This window comes from Tursiops truncatus, chromosome 5, assembly GCF_011762595.2.
Source record: "Tursiops truncatus isolate mTurTru1 chromosome 5, mTurTru1.mat.Y, whole genome shotgun sequence".
Classification (NCBI taxonomy): domain Eukaryota; kingdom Metazoa; phylum Chordata; class Mammalia; order Artiodactyla; family Delphinidae; genus Tursiops; species Tursiops truncatus.
In genome coordinates, this window is record NC_047038.1 from 1,330,886 (window position 1) to 1,352,333 (window position 21,448).

Sequence of the window (21,448 nt, forward strand, 5' to 3'; positions counted from 1 at the left end):
AGGCCACTAATTAAGTCTCAAGAGATTTTAAAAGACAGATATAGAAAGTATCTTCTCTGACCACAGCAAGTTGAAGTTAGAAATCAATAACAAAAGGAAAACTACAAAATTCACAAAATTGTATAAATTAAACAACACACTTTTAAACAACCAAAAGATCAAAGAAGAAATCAAAAGCAAACTTAGAAATTACTTAGAGATGAATGAAAACAAAACCACAACATACCTGTATATGGGATGCAGCAAAAGCAGTGCTAAGGAGGAAATTTATAGCTATAAATGCTTATATTAAAAAACAAGAAAAATCTGAACTCAATAACCTCACTTCACAATTTAAGGAACTAGAAAAAGAACAGACTAAACCCAAAGATAGCAGAGGAAGGAAATAATAAACATGAGAGCAGAGTTAAATGAAATCGAGAATATAAAAACAATAAAGAAAATCAATGAAACCAAAATTTGGTTCTTTGAAAAGATCAACAAAATTGACAAACCTTTAGCTAGCTAGACTAAGGAAAAAAGAAAAGGCTCAAATTACAAAAATCAGAAATTTAAGTGAACAATATTATGATCAGGGAATTTCCTGGCAGTCCAGTGTTTAGGGCTCTGCACTTTCACTGCCAAGGGCCTGGGTTCAATCCCTGGTCAGGGAACTAATCCCACAAGCCTCACAGTGAGGCCAAAAAAAAAAAAAAAAAAGAAATTACTATCAATTTTACAGAAATAAAAAGGATTATCAGAGAGAACTATGAACAACTGTACACCAGCAGAATGGATAACCTAGATAAAACAGACAAATTCGTAGAAACATAAAACCTACCAAGACTAAATCATGGAGAAACAAAAAAAACTGAATAGACCTGTAACTAGCAAGGAGACTGAATCAGTAATCAAATCTCCCAACAAAGAAAAGCCCTGGATGCAATGGCTTCACTGGTGAATTCCAGCAAACATTTAAAGAAAGAAGTAGTCCAATCTTTCTGAAAATTTTTCAGAAAAACTGAAGAGAAGGAAACAGTTCCCAACTCACTTTATAAGGCCAGCATTACCCTGACACCAAAGCCTGACAAACACACTACAAGACTACCTATCAGTATCCCTTATGAACACTGATGCAAAATTCCTCAACAAAATGCTAGCAAGCAGAATTCAGCAGTATATTTAAAGGATTATACACCATGACCAAGTGGAATTTGTTCCTGGAATGCAAGGATGGTTCAACATACGAAAATTAATCAATGTAATATGCCACATCAACAGAATGGATGGGGGAAAACACATGATCACCTCAAATCATGCAGAAAAAGCATTTGACAATATATAACACCCTTTTATGACAAAAACACTCAGAAAAACTAGAAATGGAACAAAACTACCTCCACATAGCAAAAGTCATTAATAAAAAACCCAGAGCAAGCATCACACTCAGTAGTAAAAGACTGAAAGCGTTTCCTCTAAGGCAAGGATGTTTGCTTTCACCACTTCTATTCAACGTGGTATGGAAGTTCTAGCCAGAGCAATTAGGTAAGACAGAGAAATAAAAGGCATCCAAATTGGAAAGGAAGGAATAAAATTATCCCTGTTTGCAGATGACATGATTTTATATGTACAAAACTCTAAAGATTCCACAAAAAAAAACTGTTAGAACTTTCTGAACTCAGCAAAATAGCAGGATACAACATCAACACACAAAAATCAGTTTCATTTCTACACATGAACAATCTGAAATGGAAATTGCAAAAACAATTCCATTCACAATAGTATCGAAAAGAGTAAAATACTTAGGAATTAACTTAACGGAGGAGGTGAAAGACTTATATGATGAAAACTATAAAACATTGCTGAAAGAAATTCAAAAAGACATAAATAAATGGAAACACATCTCATGCTCATGGATTGGAAGGCAATATATTAAGATGTCAGTACTAGTCAAAGTGACCTACAGATTCAATGCTATCCCTATCAAAATCCTAAAGACACTTTTTTTCAGAAATAAAAAAAATCCATCCTAAAATTCATATGGAATCTTAAGGGACACCAAGTAGCCAAAACAATCTTGAAAAAGAAGAACGAAACTGCAGGACCCACACTTCCTGCTTTCAAAACTTACTACAAAACTACATAATAAAAAATAGTGTGGTATTGGCATTAGGACAGATATACAGACCAAGGGAATAAAATACTGAGCCCAGAAATAAACCCTTGCATATATAGTCAGATGATTCTGATAAGGGTGCCAAGACCATTCAGTGGAGAAAGGACAGTCTTTTCAATAAATGGTGCTGGGAAAACTGGATGTCCACATGCAGAAAAATGAAGCTGGACTCTTACCTAACACCATATACAAAAATTAACTCAAAATTCATCAAGGACCTAAATGTAAGACCTAAAATAATAAAACTCTTAGAAGAAGAGAGGAAAAACACGTCACAGCATTGGATTTGGCAATGACCTCTTGGATACACCACCAAAGGCACAGGTAATAAAAGAAAAAAATTTTAAATTGGACTTTATGAAAATTAAAAATTTTTGTGCATCAAAAGACAGTATCAACAGAGTAAAAAGGCAACCCATAGCATGGGAGAAAATATTTGAAATCATATTATCTTCATAAGGGATTAATATTCAAAATACAGAGAGAACTCCTAAAACTCAACAGTAAGAAAAACCACCCAATTCAAAAATGGGCAAAGGACTTGAATAGACATTTTTTCCAAAGAAGACATAAAAATGGCCAATAAACACATTAAAAGATTCTCAGCGTCACTAATCATTAGTGAAATGCAAATCGAAACTACAATGAGATACCACCTCATACACGTTAGGATGGCTACTATCAGAAAACAGAAAACAGTAAGTGTTAGCAAGGATATAGAAAAAATTGGAACCCTTGTGCACTGTTGGTGGGAATGTAAAATGGTACAGGGGCTGTGGAAAAAGTATGGTAGTTCCTCAAAAAATTAAAAACAGAATTACCACAAGATTTAGCAATTCACTTCAGGTTATATGTTCAAAAGAACTGAAAGCAGGATATCAAAGAGATATTTGTATACCCATTTTCATAGCCCGTATTCACAATAGCTAAAATACGGAAGCAACCTAGGTTGCATCCAACAACAGATGAACAGATAATCAAAATGTGGTATATACATACGATGGAGTATTTTTTTTAAAAAATATTTATTTCTTTGGCTGCATCGGGTCTTCGTTGCAGCGCACGGGATCTTCGCTGCAGCGCACGGGCTTCTCGCTAGCCGTGGCATGGGGTTTTTCTCTCTTTAGTTGTGGCTCGGGCTCCAGAGCCCATGGGCTTTGTAGTTTGCAGCGTGCAGGCTCTCTCATTGAGGCGCGCGAGCTCAGTAGTTGTGGCGCACAGGCTTAGTTGCCCCGTGGCACGTGGGATCTTAGTTCTCTGACCAGGGATTGAACCCGCGTCCCCTGCATTGGAGGGCGGATTCTTTACCACTGGACCGCCGGGGAAGTCCCTACAATGGAGTATTATTCAGCCTCAAAAGGGAAGGAAATTCTGCAATATGCTACAACATGGACGAACCTTGAGGACACGATGCTAAGTGAAATGAGCTGGTCACAAAAAGACAAATACTGTCTGATTCCACTTATATGAAGCACTTAGAGTAGTCAGAATCATAGAGACAGAAAGAAGAGGGGTGCTTGCCAGAAGCTGCGGGGGTATGGGGGGAGAATGGGGAGTTACTGTTTAATAGGTATAGAGTTTGAGTTTTATGAGATGAAAACATTTATGGAGATGGATGGTGGTGATGGCTGCACAACAACATGAATGTACTTAATACCACTGAACTGTGTAGTTACAAATGGTTATGATGATAAATTTTATGTGAAGTGTACTTTACCACAATAAATTTTAAAAGATTTGCACTATTGTGTATAATTTCTTTCTCAATAAAAAAATTACATAAAAAGAAAAAATCAGTTGCAGGTTTATAAACCTAAGTGTGAAGGCTAATGAAAATAGCTTCAAACATAACACATGAGAGTATTTCATGAGCTTGAAGTAAGGAAAGCTTTCTTAAGCAAGATGCAAAAAGCACGAACCATAAAGAAAAAGATTGATAAATTGTGCACTACATTAAAAATTAAGAACTTCTGTTGGTCAAAAGACCCCATTAGGAGAATAAAAAGGTAAGACAGAGAGGGCAAAGGTATATGTAACCGGCTTGTAACCAGAATATATATCAAGATGTCCTAAAAATCAGAAAGCGATAGATAGACAAAAACCTCAATATAAAAATGGGTAAAGGGCTTCCCTGGTGGCGCAGTGGTTGAGAGTCCGCCTCCCGATGCAGGGGACACGGGTTCGTGCCCCGGTCTGGGAAGATCCCACATGCCGCGGAGCGGCTGGGCCCGTGGGCCATGGCCGCTGAGCCTGCGCGTCCGGAGCCTGTGCTCCGCAACGGGAGAGGCCACAACAGTAAGAGGCCTGTGTACTGCAAAAAAAAAAAAAAAGGTAAAAATTTTGAGCAGATCCTTTACCAAAGAGAAACTCCTAATAGCCAACGATGAAGTAAAAGCTATTCAACCTCCTCAGTAATCAGGACAATAGAAACCAACATCATAACAAGATACCATTACGTCCTCACCAAAATGGCTGTACTAAGAGGCCGTGGACCCGTGCGAGGGAGGATGCGCAAAGACAGAACCCCGTGTGCAATTCTGGCAGCTGTGACTTTGGAAAGCAATTTGGTGTTGTCTGATAAAGCTGCACCAGCAGCCCACCCTGCCTTGTACCCTAAGAAGCATGTGCCCACGGGCCCAGGAGATGTGCTCAGGGGTGCAGCACAGTTTGTAATGCCTGCAAACTGGAAATGACCCTGATGCCATCAACAGTGGGATGGAGTCCTTCAACGGAGGACAAGGCACCAAAGGACATGGACTAGAAGCTGAGACACAGGGGCTGAGTGAGAGAGGTCAGACACCACCGCTAACTTACAGTTCCTTCAAAAGGAGAGACGACTATATCACTTAGGTTTTGAAGTGGAAAACTGTAAAGAAACCCAACAACGTAACGACTATAAAAGTCAGGACGGGGGTTGCTTTTGGCAGCAGGAAGAGGGTTCTGATAGGGCAGGGCAAGCAGGGCTTCTGGAAATTCTCTGCTTTGACCTAAGTGATGGTTATACCGGAGTTTCCTTTAAAATAACTTAAGTGGAACTTTTAATGCATCTTTTTTATGCATCTTTATGCATCGCTCTGTATTTTTTATTTTTCACAGTTAGAAAACTTTGATTTTGCTTCTTTAAAGAATCCAAGAAATGTCACCAACTACAAGGGGCAATGTCCTTGCAAGAACCTAAGTTTGGAGAAGGTCAGTGGGTATCCATTAAACCATGCACACATCCACATGGAGAGCACCCAGATGTGACGCTTGTTTCAATCCTTTCAAAGCGTGGTACTCCGCTGCAGGAGTCAGAGATAGGAGGAACAGTGCCAACATCAGTCTGGGACAAACAAGGAAGGGAAGAAAAGGAAAGTCACCCGAGAACTGCCAAGGGGACCAACTCATCAGACAGGAGAGAGCTAACACATGCAAACAGTCTGACAGAAGAATGTACCCCAAGAAGTGCTGAAGTCCTCTTCATCTCTTCCTTGTTCACCTGAATGCTGTGGCTTTCCATCACTGTGATTCAAAACCAAAGCAGATAAAAATCTGTACTGTAGCAACAAATCGTTTCTGAGAAAGACTGCAGTGCCAGGAGCAAGCCTCATCCCCCGATGAGGACCAAGATGACAGTGCGAGCTCGGCAGCGTCCATGAGGGTCAGTACTGGAGCCCAGCAATGGTGGCAGTGGACATGGGGACACTCTGGATGGAGAGTCACCCCCGGCCACTCAGCTGCCATGCTGGGCGAGGCTCTGCTCTCCCAGGTGCCCAGCAGGACAGGGCGGGTCAGGGGCTAAAAGCAAAGGCAGAGCAGAGCCTGCAACAGTGCTTGCAGGGGGTTCTCACGAAGCAGAAGGGTCCATCACACCAGGACCAGGACAAGTGCTGACCTGGAAAACATCCAGACAGGCCTCCTCCCCCCACCACTGCTCTCAGGGCTGTGGGAGTCCGGCAGAACACCTGCAGAACAGGCAGTACAGAAGCGATACCACGTGACCTAGATGTTAGAACCTTAGAGTCCTTCTAGCCCAAGCGGTGATGCGGTCCAATCCCTCTTGTTAGAGAAAGGGAAAGTTAAGGGCTCACTACCTCTTCGGTGCCCATATGATGCACTGCCCACCCCAAACTAAGTCAAGAGAAAACAGTCTTCCCAAAAGGTACAAAGAACTCTCTAGAAGGATGACTGGGCATCATCTTTAGGGTACCTTACCTGCCAAAATTGGTATCAGAGGAAGCTCCAAAGTACAAAACAGTTGCCATAAACCGTAAACCTGTTTCATAGGAAGAAATGACATCAGTGTTACTTTTAAACTATTATTCCTACCTGCATTTGCTGAACAGCCTACTTAATTTCATTGAGCAACTCCTCTGGTGGGCATGGTTGGTTCCCCTATCCTCCTTCCTAATAAAATCCCTATTTTTGTCAAGTATCCTATTTTATTACCAAGCCCTAGTAGAGATATTCAGAAATACCTGGTAGGACAAGTCCCACTCCCAATTTTCTTTAATCTTTCTTATTTTTAAGTGTGATTTAGGTATTTGTGGACTTTTAGTCTCCCATTTTAATTTCAAAATAGGTTTTCTGAATTCCCAAAAATTTAACTAGAATTTTCCTCGATTTTGCACAGACTTTATAAATTAACATGGGGAGACGTGCACCACCTTCATCTACTCGGATCACCTCCCACGCTCTTTATCAGGGTTTCCATCTGAGAGCCCTCTGCCTCGTCTGTCCTTCTGCTGTGCCCTCACCTTCTCGGCTGCCCCTAGGACCCATCCTCTGTCCTGTTCTTGGCCCTGGAAGAAGGGTAGATGCCCTCCAGGCCACATCAGCTGGGCTCCTTCTCTGCCCTCGGGCTGGTTCTGCCCATTCAGGGGCAGGAGGAGAGGGAAGCGGGTTTCCCCTGCGCCACCCCACGGTGCACTTCTGGCCCCAGTCCTTGGCCTGCAGCCACCACTTCTGGCACCCAGCTCCTGGCCAGCAGCCCCCTGCAGGGCCACTGCTTTCCCAGGGTCCCTGTAACAGCCCGCCCTTTGAGCCCAGAGGTGGAAAGCTTCCAGCCAGTGCCTGCCCTGCAGACTTCTCCGTCCCTTCTGGCCCCCTGACTCCTGCCCTTGCTGTGGTTCACAGCGCCTTCACTCAACCCTTCCTGACAGGTCCTTCAAATGACCTCTGCTTCCCAATGAGACTGAGTGGAGCTGTGTCCATCACTACTAACTGAAATAAACTCTTAGCTTTTACATTAACTGCAGAGTTAGAAACATTCCAATTGAATTGAGTCTTTAAAAAAAGTTACAATTATTGTCAACCTATAGAAAACATTTAAACATTTTCAGGTCTTATCATCTGGACTGCCCTTCTATGAGTGATGCGCAGGTTCACTTGGCCTCAGAACCCCGTTTCCTGCACAAAGACACTGAGGGTACTGTTTCCTGTGAGCATGGTTGCGAATGAAAGACAGCCCTTGGACAGTGAAGTTACAATGAAATGCCTTGCCTTGAGCTGGGAACAAAGGCCCACCGTAAGTCTGTAGAGCACCCTCAGGTCCGCATGTACATTCTGATTCTTTAAAAGATCAAAAGAATTCAGCATTAGGCACATTTGGCAGCAACGTTCATCACAATCTAGGAAGCGGCAGTGTTTCCTCGGCAGAGAGCACACATCTGGTGCCGCCACCCACCGCCTCAAGCAGAGCAGTTCCCACACTTCGGAAGATACTTTTCAGGCAAATTCAAGCTACCTATTGCTTTCTTACTTTCTCCCCAACCCAGTTATCCTCATTTTACAGGAAATGACCCACAAAGGAGCTAAGTGCCCAAGGTGCAAAGATCGCATGGTGGTAGAGACAGACCTGGCCCCTCGGCTTGCCCCTCTACCCACCGTGGGCGTCTGGGAGCCAGTGCCTCGTCCACACTCACCGCCGGTCCCCGTCCCAGACACACACAGAGACCCTGGGAGGTGGGCCAACAGGGTCTTTGTCCAGCTGACCAAGAGGGCGGTGGTGAGCCGCGGCCCCGACAGTCGAATTCTGCCCCCCTGCGCAGAGCCCTGTGTCCCCACTGTACCCCTCCTGCTGCCACACGACCCCCCAGACTCCAGGTGCCTGGCCTCAGTTTAGAGACACACACACCGCCACCCCCACCACGATGATCGGCGGCTGGCTGTGCACCCCGAGTTTGTCTTGCCGCCATCCCGGGTCTTGACTCTCCCGGGAACCACTAGCTGGGAGGCACCACGAACACGTCCACGTGAACGCGTCAGCTGTGACCGGCAGACGGCCACCGCCCTGCTGCCTGAACGCGCCTCCCCGACGGCAGCGCTGAGCAGCGAGGCTTCCCCGGGACGGCTCGCGCTCGGTGCCGGAGCTCGTCATCTTCCTTCTCGCCATCCGAGGTCTCCCGCCTCCCCGACAGGAGCCACACTCTCATGAGTCCTCACTGCTTCCCTGCTGCTCCTTGACCCGGACCGCGCTTTCCTTTCCCCTCCTTTCGTACCACTGCTCCAGGGCAGCAGGAGACCCTGCGGAGCAGCGGGACGCCTTCCACCTCCAGCAGACGCATTGCTGCCCTGTTTAACAAGATACGAGCGCAAGTTCATCCCAGGCAGCCTCCTTCCCGCCCGGTGTGTGGAGGAGGGCCTCAGGCGAAGCCTCCCGGTGGGACCATAAGGCAACGGCGCGCGGGGAGCGACTGAGTCGCACAGCTCTGGGAGCAGCTGCTCGGCCTGGGTGAGGGGCTCCAACTTCTCGCCAGGGAGAAAACACACCCGCTGGAGCTGGTGCTTTGTCCCGCGCAGCCACTCCCACCCCTAACTTGCACGTGTGTATACTGGAAAGAAACTATACTTTAGAGTCAGAAATCCAAACTCTGAACTGAACCATGACCTTGGGCAAGGTGCGTGTACATGAACCCTTCTGCACCTGGGTTCTCCTCTGTAAACCTGGGCTAACACAGAGGCGGACAGCTCCCTCCTTCAGCAATGATATCTCGGCTTGTGTCTGGGGAAGTTCCCACTCCAGCAGCATGGATCTGGGGAGACTGCCAATCTCCACACCCCGCCTGCCCTGCCGAGCGGCAGACATGTGACACAGTCGTGGAAAGGAGACTCTAAGTGCTAAAACTTTGAATCTTGGACAAAAGTGACGTGTAGAGAAAATGATCACAGCTCATTGCTGACCCCCGGCCCGTGAGCTCCTGCTGCCTGGGTCCCCAGACCCACCTGACGCCTGTCTTCCCAAAGCCTGGTTCTGCTTTTCCTCTGAGGCTCTGAGCTACCCCACATTCCTCTGACAAATCTCTTTTTAAATTAAGGGAGACTGAGTTTCTGTATTTCCAACCCCAAGCCTCTATCTGACACAGATCCCTCCTCAACTGCGGGTCTGTAGGATCAAGCACCCCAAGCAGCGACCAGCCCCAGCTCAGCCCCGGCACGCAGGGCAGGCTCATGTGGCCTCCTGCGTGGCCTTCTAGTCGTGCTTTTAACATGTGCCTGTTAACTTACACCCGGGAAGTCTGAACAGAGTGGCCTGATGGTGGCCGGCGCTGCTCCTGCTGGGACGCCTCCTCTGGCCCTGTTGTGCGGCCATGTCAAGTGTCCCTGTTGCTGGGCTCCGGGCAGGTTCCAGAGCTGCAAGCACCCGTGCTTCTCCAGGCAGTGGTTCCTAACAACTGGGTGCATCTTGAAAGAGGGGGTCAGAGAGACAGACCTGGGCAGTCTTACAGTTCCCCCCGCTGGGACTGAGGAGAGGCCTTCCCAGGCCTCGGCCACAGCAGCTGTGTCACCAGCATGAAGAATTTATAAACAAGCAGCTCTCTGCTCACAGAGCTGGCGACTCTCTGACACAAAGAATCCATTTAGAAGAACCACTCTTCGGACGGCACCTCCCAGGAACAGTTGACAGAGATCACCCATCTTTATTCAGTATCCTCTACCAGAAATGTCAGGGTAAACAGCATTTCTGCTGAATAAGTAAAAATGAATGTCAGCAATGTTTTTTTTTACTACTGGACTATCTATGAAGTAGAAGAAGTTCCTAGAGGAAAATTTGGGTTGTATTAAGGTTGATAAACCTTATCTTAAAACAACTCACCACAGTCGTTCTTGAGGAATTTCCATATGTGCTGTTCACCTTAACTGTGACGGAGTTTCCAAAGTATTTTGCCACTAAATCTTCAAAAGAGGGTGCAGCATCAGTAGGATCTATAAGCCATGCAGCAATTCTGGGATCTAGCCCTAAAAAATCAGCAACTACAGAGAAAAAGATCATTTAATCATTCTAAGAAAAATGAATAGTTACACTTTTCCCTGCTTTAACAAGGTTCTCAAGGTTCAAATTAATAATTATGGTACTACCATCCCCTCAAATCACAGACCTAAGTACCAAAGTGATGCTCCCTCACTCCTAAAGAATGTTGAGCCTTTGATAAGAGTGGCCCCCACAAACCGGGTCCCACACAGCCAATCTCCATGGGGAATCCATCCCAAAGTAACTCTCTCAAAAATGCTGAAAGAGACAGAAGTCAGAATCCTCAGCCACACCCTTGCCCTCTCCTCCCAACTCTTCTCCCTGCTCTGGAGCCTCTCTGCCCCACACACCTCTTTTCAACCACACATGTCCCCGCGTCCACTCTTTCCAACCCTCCCCTCCTCCACCCTCCTGCTGGGCTGCCTCCCAGGCCACCCCTAACCCTGCATCGGGGTGTCAGGAAAAAAGTCTCTCGAGTGAAGGAGGAGCGGTGGAGCCGCCTGAGCACATGGTGGCCGGTGGGCAGTGTACGCGAGGATGAAGATACCGGACATTCTGTTCAGTCACCCTGAGGTGAGGAAACCCTGTGAGCCAGCTCGTGTGCTGCACCGTGATGTGTGAAAAGAGTGGTGGTAGAAGGCTGCCTGTGAGCCTGGGAGGCCACGTCACCCCTTAAGTGTAGTTTTCTTGTCTGAAAACTGGGAGAAAAGTCACTGTAAGTATCCATGGGACACATATGAAGGTGCTTTTCAAAAAATAAAAGTGATGGGGACTTCCTGTTGGCACAGTGGATAAGACTCCATGCTCCCAATGCAGTGGGCCCGGGTTCAATCCCTGGTCAGGGATCTAGATCCCACATGCATGCCGCAACTAAGAAGCCCATGAGCCGCAACTAAGGAGCTGGCAAGCTGCAACTAAGGAGCCCGCCTGCTGCAACTGAGCCCACAAGCCATAACTAAGGAGCCCGCGGCTGCAACTAAGACCTGGTGCAACCAAATTAAAAAAAAAAAAGAGCCCTATAAGAGTATGCCCTACTATTATTAAAAAAATAAAATAAAGTGGTATTTGCTAAATACATTCTAGTACCAGAGTATTTTAGACATGGAGAGGAGTTATAAAAGGATGGGGAGACTGATAAATTAGGACGTAAGTCTGAATCCTAAGTGACAGCTTTCTGAAGTTACTTTAACATTTTGAAGTGTGATTTACAAAAACAAGGACTCTGCCTTTAAATAAAACTGTAATCTTAGATCACATCACACTAAATATATTTTCTGGCACCTTTAATCATAGTAGTCTAAGAGATTTATATTTACCAAAGCAGCCAGTATCATCACTTTTTTGTTTGATGCGTGGGACGTCTCCTATGTTGGCAGATATGGAACTTGGGTTGACAGGAAGCCTGTAGGCACTCTGGCTACTTGCTGCCCAAGTCAGCCGTCATGACTTCATGTAACCATGTCTGCCAACACTGACCGAGCCAGATTATTTCATTCTACTTGCCTTTTCAAAGCTGTAATGTTCCAAAATTAAGGGCTCTTATCAACATTTTTTTAATTATAATTTACTTTTTTAAAAACTTTTTTTTTTTTTTGTGGTACGTGGGCCTCTCACTGTTGTGGCCTCTCCTGTTGTGGAGCACAGGCTCCGGACATGCAGGCTCAGTGGCCATGCTCACGGGCCTAGCTGCTCCATGGCATGTGGGATCTTCCCAGCCCAGGGCACGAACCCGTGTCCCCTGCACAGGCAAGCGTACTCTCAACCACTGTGCCACCAGGGAAGCCCTAAAAACATTTTTATTGGAGTATAATTACTTTACATTGTTGTGTTAGTCGCTGCTGTATAACAAAGTGAATCAGCTATACATATAGATATATTCCCATATCCCCTCCCTCTTACATCTCCCTCCCACCCTCCCTATCTCACCCCTCTAGGTGGTCACAGAGCACCAGCTGATCTTCCTGTGCTGTGCGGCTGCTTCCCACCAGCTATTTTACATCTGGTAGTGTATATATGTCAATGCCACTCTCTCACTTTGTCCCAGCTTACTCTTCCCCCTCCCTGTATCCTCAAGTCCATTCTCTAATTCTGCGTCTTTATTCCTGTCTGCCCCTTGGTTCTTCAAAACCTTTTTAAAAAAATTATTCCATATATGTGTTAGCATATGGTATTTGTTTTCTCTTTCTGACTTACTTCATTCTGTATGACAGACTCAAGGTCCATCCACCTCACTACAAATAACTCAATTTCATTGCTTTTTTTTTTTTTTTTTTTTTGCAGTACGCGGGCCCCTCACTGTTGTGGCCTCTCCCGTTGCGAAGCACAGGCTCCGGATGCGCAGGCTCAGCGGCCATGGCTCACGGGCCCAGCCACTCTGCGGCATGTGGGATCTTCCCAGACCGGGGCATGAACCCGTGCCCCCTGCATCAGCAGGCAGACTCTCAACCACTGCGCCACCAGGGAAGCCCAATTTCATTTCTTTTTATGGCTGAGTAATATTCCATTGTATATATGTGCCAATCTTCTTTATCCATTCATCTGTCGATGGACACTTAAGTTGCTTCCATCTCCTGGCTATCGTAAATAGTGCTGCAGTGAACATTGTGGTACATGACTCTTTTTGAATTATGGTTTTCTCAGGGTATATGCCCACTAGTGAGACTGCTGGGTCATATGGTAGTTCTATTTTTACTTTTATAAGGAACCTCCGTACTGTTCTCCGTAGTGGCTGTATCAATTTACATTCCCACCAACAATGCAGGAGAGTTCCCTTTTCTCCACATCCTCTCCAGCATTTACTGTTTGTAGATTTTTTGCTAATGGCCATTCTGACTGGTGTGAGATGGTATCTCATTCAAGTTTTGATTTGCATTTCTCTAATGATTAATGACATTGAGCATTCTTTCGTGCATTTGTTGGCAATCTGTATGTCTTCTTTGGAGAAATGTCTATTTAGGTCTTCCACCCATTTTTGGATTGGGTTGTTTGTTTTTTTGCTATTGAGCTGCATGAGCTGCTTGTATATTTTGGAGATTAATCCTTTGTCAGTTGCTTCATTTGCAAATATTTTCTCCCATTCTGAGGGTTGTCTTTTCACCTTGTTTATGGTTTCCTTTGCTGTGCAAAAGCTTTGAAGTTTCGTTAGGTCCCATTTGTTTATTTTTGTTTTTATTTCCATTTCTCTAGGAGGTGGGTCAAAAAGGATCTTGCTGTGATTTATGTCATAGAGTGTTCTGCCTATGTTTTCCTCTAAGAGTTTGATAGTGTCTGGCCTTACATTTAGGTCTTTAATCCATTTTGAATTTATCTTTCTGTATGGTGTTAGGGAGTGTTCTAATTTCATTCTTTTACATGTAGCTGTCCAGTTTCCCCAGCACCACTTATTGAAGAGGCTGTCTTTTCTCCATTGTATATCCTTGCCTCCTTTATCAAAGATAAAGTGACCATATGTTTGTGGGTTTATCTCTGGGCTTTCTATCCTGTTCCATTGATCTGTATTTCTGTTTTTGTGCCAGTACCATACTGTCTTGATTACTGTACCTTTGTACTATAGTCTGAAGTCAGGGAGCCTGATTCTTCCAGCTCCGTTTTTCTTTCTCAAGATTGCTTTGGCTATTTGGGGTCTTTTGTGTTTCCTTACAAATTGTAAAATTTTTTGTTCTAATTCTGTGAAAAATGCCCTTGGTAGTTTGATAGGGATTGCACTGAATCTGTAGATTGCTTTGGGTAGTAGAGTCATTTTCACAATGTTGACTCTTCCAATCCAAGAACATAGTATATCTCTCCATCTGTTTGGATCATCTTTGATTTCTTTCATCAGTGTCTTATAGTTTTCTGCATACAGGTCTGTCGTCTCTTTAGGTAAGTTTGTTCCTAGGTATTTTATTCTTTTTGTTGCAGTGGTAAATGGGAGTGTTTCCTTTATTTCACTTTCATATTTTTCATCATTAGTGTATAGGAATGCAAGAGATTTCTGTGCATTAATTTTGTATCCTGCTACTTTACCAAATTCATTGATTAGCTCTAGTAGTTTTCTGGTGGCATCTTTAGGATTCTTTATGTATAGTATCATGTCATCTGCAAACAGTGACAGTCTTACTTCTTCTTTTCCCATTTGTATTCCTTTTATTTCTTTTTCTTCTCTGACTGCCGTGGCTTGGACTTCCAAAACTATGTTGAATAATAGTGGTGAGAATGGGCAACCTTGTCTTGTTCCTGATCTTAGTGGAAATGGTTTCAGTTTTTAACCACTGAGAACAATGTTGGCTGTAGGTTTGTCATATATGGCCTTTATTATGTTGAGGTAAGTTCCCTCTATGCTTACTTTCTGGAGAGTTTTTATCATCAATGGGTGTTGAATTTTGTCGAAAGCTTTTTCTGCATCTATTGAGATTATCATATGGTTTTTATCCTTCAATTTGTTAATATGGTGTATCACATGGATTGATTTTCATATATTGAAGAATCCTTGCATTCCTGGGATAAACCCCACTTGATCACGGTGTATGATCCTTTTAATGTGCTGCTGGATTCTGTTTGCTAGTATTATGTTCAGTGATATTGGCCTGTAGTTTTCTCTTTTTTGTAATTCTGTTGATTTGAGTCTTCTCCCTTTTTTTCTTGATTAGTCTGGCTAATGGTTTATTAATTTTGTTTATCTTTGGAAAGAACCAGCTTTTAGTTTTATTGACCTTTGCTATTATTTCCTTCATTTCTTTTTCATTTACTTCTGATCTGATCTTTATGAATTCTTTCCTTCTGCTAACTTTGGGGTTTTTTTGTTCTTTCTCTAATTGCCTTAGGTGTAAGGTTAGGTTGTTTATTTGAGATTTTTCTTGTTACTTGCGGTTGGATTGTATTGATAAACTTCCCTCTTAGAACTGCTTTTGCTGCATCCCATAGGTTTTGAGCCATTGTGTTTTCATTGTCATTTGTTTCTAGGTATTTTTTTAATTTCCTCTCTGATTTCTTCAGTCATCTCTTGGTTATTTAGTAGCATATTGTTTAGCCTCCATGTGTTTGTATTTTTTACAGTTTTTTTTTCCTGTAATTGATATCTAGTCTTATAGCATTGGGGTCAGAAAAGATACTTGATATGATTTCAATTTTCTTAAATTTACCAAGGCTTGATTTGTGACCCAAGATATGATCTATCCTGGAGAATGTTTCCTGAGCACTTGAGTAGAAAGTGTATTGTCATTTTTGGATGTAATGTCCTATAAATATCAACTAAGTCCATCTTGTTTAAAGTATCATTTAAAGCTTGTGTTTTCTTATTTATTTTCATTTTGGTTGATCTCTCCATTGGTGAAAGTAGGGTATTAAAGTCCCCTACTATTATTGTGTTACTGTTGATTTCCCCTTTTATGGCTGTTAGCATTTGCCTTATGTATTGAGGGCCCCTATGTTGGGTGCCTAGATATTTACAATTGTTATATCTTCTTGGATTGATCCCTTGATCATTATGTAGTGTCCTTCTTTGTCTCTTGTAATAATCTTTATTTTAAACTCTATTTTGTTTGATATGAGAATTGCTACTCCAGCTTTCTTTTGATTTCCATTTGCATGGAATATCTTTTTCTATCCCCTCACTTTCAGTCTGTCTGTGTCCCTAGGTCTGAAGTGGGTCTCTTGTAGACAGTATATATATATGAGTCTAGTTTTTGTATCTATTCAGCCAGTCTGTGTCTTTTGGTTGGAGCATTTAATCCACTTACATTTAAGGTAATTATCAATAAGTATGTTCCTATTACCATTTTCTTAATTGTTTTGTGTTTGTTATGGTAGGTCTTTTCCTTCTCTTGTGTTTCCTGCCTAGAGAAGTTCCTTTAGCATTTGTTGTAAAGCTGGTTTGGTGGTGCTGAATTCTCTTCGCTTTTGCTTGTCTGTAAAGGTTTTAATTTCTCCGTCGAATCTGAATGAGATCCTTGCTGGCTAGAGTAATCTTGGTTGTAGGTTTTTACCTTTCATCACTTTAAATATGTCCTGCCACTCCCTTCTGGCTTGCAGAGCTTCTGCTGACAGATCAGCTGTTAACGTTATGGGGATTCCCTTGTATGTTATTTGCTGCTTTTCCCTTGCTGCTTTTAAAATGTTTTCTTTGTATTTAATTTTTGATAGTTTGATTAATATGTGCCTTGGCATGTTTCTCCTTGGATTTATCCTGTATGGGTCTCTCTGCACTTCCTGGACTTGACTGACTATTTCCTTTCCCATATTAGGGAAGTTTTCAACTATAATCTCTTCAAATATTTTCTCAGTCCCTTTCTTTTTCTCTTCTTCTTCTGGGACCCCTATAATTCAAATACTGGTGCATTTAATGTTGTCCCAGAGGTCTCTGAGACTGTCCTCAATTCTTTTCATTCTTTTTTCTTTATTCTGCTCTGTGGTAGTTATTTCCGCTATTTTATCTTCCAGGTCACTTTTCCATTCTTCTGCCTCAGTTATTCTGCTATTGATTCCTTCTAGAGAATTTTTAATTTCATTTATTGTGTTGTCCATCATTGTTTGTTTGCTCTTTAGTTCTTCTAGGTCCTTGTTAAATGTTTCTTGTATTTTCTCCATTCTATTTCCAAGATTTTGGATCATCTTTACTATCATTACTCTGAATTCTTTTTCAGGTAGACTGCCTATTTCCTCTTCATTTGTTTGGTCTGGTGGGTTTTTACCTTGCTCCTTCATCTGCTGCATATTTCTCTGTCTTCTCATTTTGCTTAACTTACTGTGTTTGGGGTTTTCTTTTCGCAGGCTGCAGGTTCGTAGTTCCCGTTGTTTTTGGTGTCTGCCCCCACTGGGTAAGGTTGGTTCAGTGGGTTGTATAGGATTCCTGGTGGAGGGGACTGGTGCCTGTGTTCTGGTGGATGAAGCTGGATCTTGTCTTTCTGGTGGGCAGGACCGTGTCCAGTGGTGTGTTTTGGGGTTTCCGTGAACTTAGTATGAGTTTAGGCAGCCTCTCTGCTAATGGGTGGGGCTGTGTTCCTGTCTTCCTAGTTGTTTGGCATAGGGTATCCAGCATTGGAGCTTGCTGGTTGTTGAGTGGAACCGGGTCTTAGCTTTGAGATGGAGCTCTCTGGGAGAGCTCTCGCCAATTGATATTACCTGGAGCCAGGAGGTCTCTGGTGGTCCAATGTCCTAAACTCGGCTCTCCTACCTCAGAGGCTCAGGCCTGACACCCAGCTGGCGCACCAAGACCCTGTCAGCCACATGGCATCTTGATCCCCAAGAAAGCTGCTCCCTGGATGCACCACCACAGTGGGGATCCAAGGGGCTCGCTGGGAACACGAAATGATGCCACTGCTCAGCCTCAGGCACCTGAGGGGTGACCTGGATGCTCCAGGGGCACCGTCCAGGGCAGGGCGAGAAGAACTCCTGCTCAACATATATTTTTCAAAAATCCGTGGGGAATTTCTGACAGCACTGGAGTGGTCTGGGGGCTGGTCCCTATAAACTCTTATAACTAATAAACTGAAGCCACCAGGACAAGCCTCACACTGGGGAGAATGGCAGTAACTGAAAAATAAATGCCAACAAAACAGATTTTAAATGAGCTAAGAAAAATTAAGAGAATGATAGAAGTTATGAAAAACAAAGAACTCAGAATTAGAAATACTTAGAGATTAGGTGACTTAGTAAAAGAAAAGCTTAATGAAGAAATGAAAGAATTCAGGAAAGCAAAGTAAAACAAAACAAAACAAAATTTCTGAAATAAAAACTAAACTGGCAATACACAAAAGCAAATAAGTGCAGTAGATAATGCCGTAAGTATTTTTATATTTAAAAAAAGTTTTTTTTTTTTTTTTTTTTTTGTGGTAAGTGGACCCCTCACTGCTGTGGCCTCTCCCGTCGCGGAGCACAGGCTCCGGACGCGCAGGCTCAGCGGCCATGGCTCATGGGCCCAGCCGCTCCACGGCATGTGGGATCCTCCTGGACCGGGCCACGAACCCATGTCCCCTGCATCGGCAGGCGGACTCTCAACCACTGTGCCACCAGGGAAGCCCTAAAAAAAGTTTTTTTAAACTTTTTCCTTTTTTAAAAAAATCTATTTATTTATTTATTTATTTTTGGCTGCTTTGGGTCTTCGTTGCTGCGTGTGGGCTTTCTCTAGCTGTGGCAAGTGGGGGCTACTCTTCATTGTGGTGTGCGGGCTTCTCATTGTGGTGGCTTTTCTTGTTGAGGAGCACAGGCTCTAGGCACGCAGACTTCAGTAGCTGTGGCACACGGGCTCAGTAGTTGTGGCACACGGGCTTAGTTGCTCCATGGCATGTGGGATCTTCCCAGACCAGGGTTTGAATCCATGTCCCCTGCATTGGCAGGTGGATTATTAACCACTGTGCCACCAGGGAAGTTCCTAAATTTATTTTCATTTTTAAAAATTTTTGGCCACACCATGTGGCTTGTAGGATTTCAGTTCCCTGACCAGGGAATGAACCTAGGCCATGGCAGTGAGAGTGCCGAATCCTAACCACTAGAGCATCATGGAACTCCCTTAAGTTTTCTTAAAATGAAGATGGGAAAGAGGAAAGTTTTTTAAATTAAAAAATGAAGAGACTGAAACTGGATTCTAGGTAAAGTGATAAATAGGAAGGATGGAGAAGATTCAACATATGAAGTCACAATAACAATTTGAACATCACAAAAAAGATAAACAACCAGACATTATGTATTTCCTGACAGAAGGACACAGCACCACTCGGAGTTAGGGTCAGGACTATGAAGCAGTCTTGCACTCCCAAAATCTAGCCTGAATCTGATGAAGCCACTGAATCTCATTGCCAATTTACAAGAAAGAGAAGAGAGAGAACATGCTAAATGCCAAGAAAGGGAAATCCTACAGGACAAAAGCCTGGTCTGTTAAAAACGACGAAATAATTGCAAGAAAATACAACAGACGGAGAGAATATACAGAGTAAAAGAAACACCAAACCCAAGTATAGGATAACACTAACCCTTGTTTGGATCCCAGTTCAAACTGTGAACAACAAAAACAAACAAACAAAAATATTTAAAGACAACTGGGGAAGTACAAACACTGACTGGATAGCTAATAATATGAAAAGATTATGGCTAATTTTGTGGGGAGATGATGACGGCATCATCTGAAAAATGAAATCCTCATATTTTACTCATCTAATTGAAGTATTTACAGGTCAATAATATGACGCTTGGGATTTGCTACAAGATAACCCAGGGGATGGAGATTTGGAAATGTGGGAAGTTATAGGGGAGAGAAGACTGGACATAGTCAATAGCTGTTGAAATTGGGTATTGTGTACTCTGTTGCGTTTTCCCCACCACACACTTGCTGTTCTCTGCACACGCCAGCCAGTGTCCAACAACTCAATTCAATTCTGACACAAACTACCTGGGGTTAGTGCAGACCCTGCAGGTCAAGGCTCAGCCCCACAAGATGGCCCCACTTCAGGCACCAGCCCCAAGTCCAGGGCCTCCTGTACCTATAAATAGGGGGCTCCCACGACCCCTCCTCAGGGTCCATCATTTGCTATAATGGCTCACAGAACTCGGGAAAGCACCTTATTTACGACACCCGTTTATCATAAAGGCTTCAACACAGGAACTGCCAGTTGGAAGGGATGCGTAGGGCAAGGCATAGGGAGGGCGCAGAACCTCCACACCCTCTCCAGGTGCACCACGCTCCCAGCACCTTGACGAGCTCACCTAGGAACCCCACCGTTGAGGGGATTTTATGGAGGTTTCGTTACATCAGTATGATTGATTAAGTCACTGGCCACTGGTGATTAACTTGCTCTCCAGCCCTGCTCCCCTTCCTGAGCACCACTCCTCTAATGGTGCCTCTTCTTCCTGTTGACCACGCCCACCCTAAAGCCATGGGGGCCTCCAGGCACCAGTCCTCCATCAGCATACAAAAGACACTCCTCCCTCTGGAGACCATATGGGTTTTGGGAGCTGAGTGCTGGGAACCAGGGACAAAGACCAAATATACATTTCTTGTCGTATCACAGGCACTTTTGTACGTGTTGGAAATTTTGTACAATAAAAAGTTTTCCAGTGTCTTGTTATGAATATTTTCAAACATTCAACTTGAAAAGAACTGTACAGTCAACACTCATATATCTACTACCTAGAATCTACAATGAACATTCTTTCAATATTTGCTTTATTACATATCTGTGCATCTAATAAAAAAAGGTTTTAAAAATTCTTATTTACAATTTTAAATGAAAGATAAAAAACGTGTTTCATATTATTTTGATGTTAATTACTCTGGACTTTAGTTTAATTCTTAGAAAGTTTATATATAAGCTATTTGTGGTAACAACAAATCGCATCTGCCCATGCTGCATAATTTACTTCTTTCCTGTTTTAAATTACAAAAGTAACATATACTTGAAAAAATTCAAATAATCTAAAACACAGAGGGAAAGTGCCTCTCACGCTCAGGGCACATGGCCACACAGGTAGTGCATCGCAGCTGTGCGACCTCCCTTCCACCCCCAACCCACGAGTTGTGAAACACAGCAGCCCTTGCCGTGCTCCCATTCCCAGGAGGAATCACTGTTGGAAAGTTAAGTTTAGGAGATTATAAAAACTAAAACATACCACACTTCCAACTGCCATCATCACCAAAAAACTGCATCACTGTTCTCAGAAAATCCTTGGCGTTAAAACAAATAACAGGACATTTACATTTCAGTGTTTGAAGCAGCACCTTCCTAGAAGATGAAAAGACATTCACTGATTGACACAGTAATTTGGAGCTTTTCACCTTGGGAAAGTATTATTACTACTCCACTAACAGCTGTCACTTATGCAGTTCTATGGGCAGACATTCTTCTGCAAGCTTTCCACAGATTAACTCAAATCCTAAGAGGTGTGGAAGGAAAATCGAAACAGGGACGGTATTGCTCAGTCCCCAGAACGGAGCCAGGAGGCCTCTGAGGAAATGGGACTCGTGTGTCTCAGCCTGGATGGAATCTGACCTTTCAACCTGGTGAGGGTATCCAGAACCTCTGCCAGAAACCCGGGACACCCTATCTACTTGTCAGACCCCTACCCTGAAACAATTCGTGATTCCTTAAGGACAA

The 21,448-nt window shown here is 43.5% G+C and overlaps 1 protein-coding gene across 2 annotated transcripts in view; it reads right to left on the bottom strand.

The window, feature by feature from the left end:
* The window catches only part of POLN (DNA polymerase nu), a 172,843-nt gene that overhangs the window by 111,740 nt on the left and 39,655 nt on the right, over positions 1–21,448 (bottom strand). For both annotated transcript variants that reach the window (XM_033856528.2, XM_073804755.1), the window contains 5 exons: positions 20,964–21,076; positions 10,230–10,387; positions 7,637–7,705; positions 6,350–6,410; positions 5,592–5,656 (listed from right to left, as the gene is read on the bottom strand). In XM_033856528.2, coding sequence (XP_033712419.1) covers positions 5,592–5,656; positions 6,350–6,410; positions 7,637–7,705; positions 10,230–10,387; positions 20,964–21,076 — 466 coding nt within the window. The remainder of the gene's footprint in view (positions 1–5,591; positions 5,657–6,349; positions 6,411–7,636; positions 7,706–10,229; positions 10,388–20,963; positions 21,077–21,448) is intronic.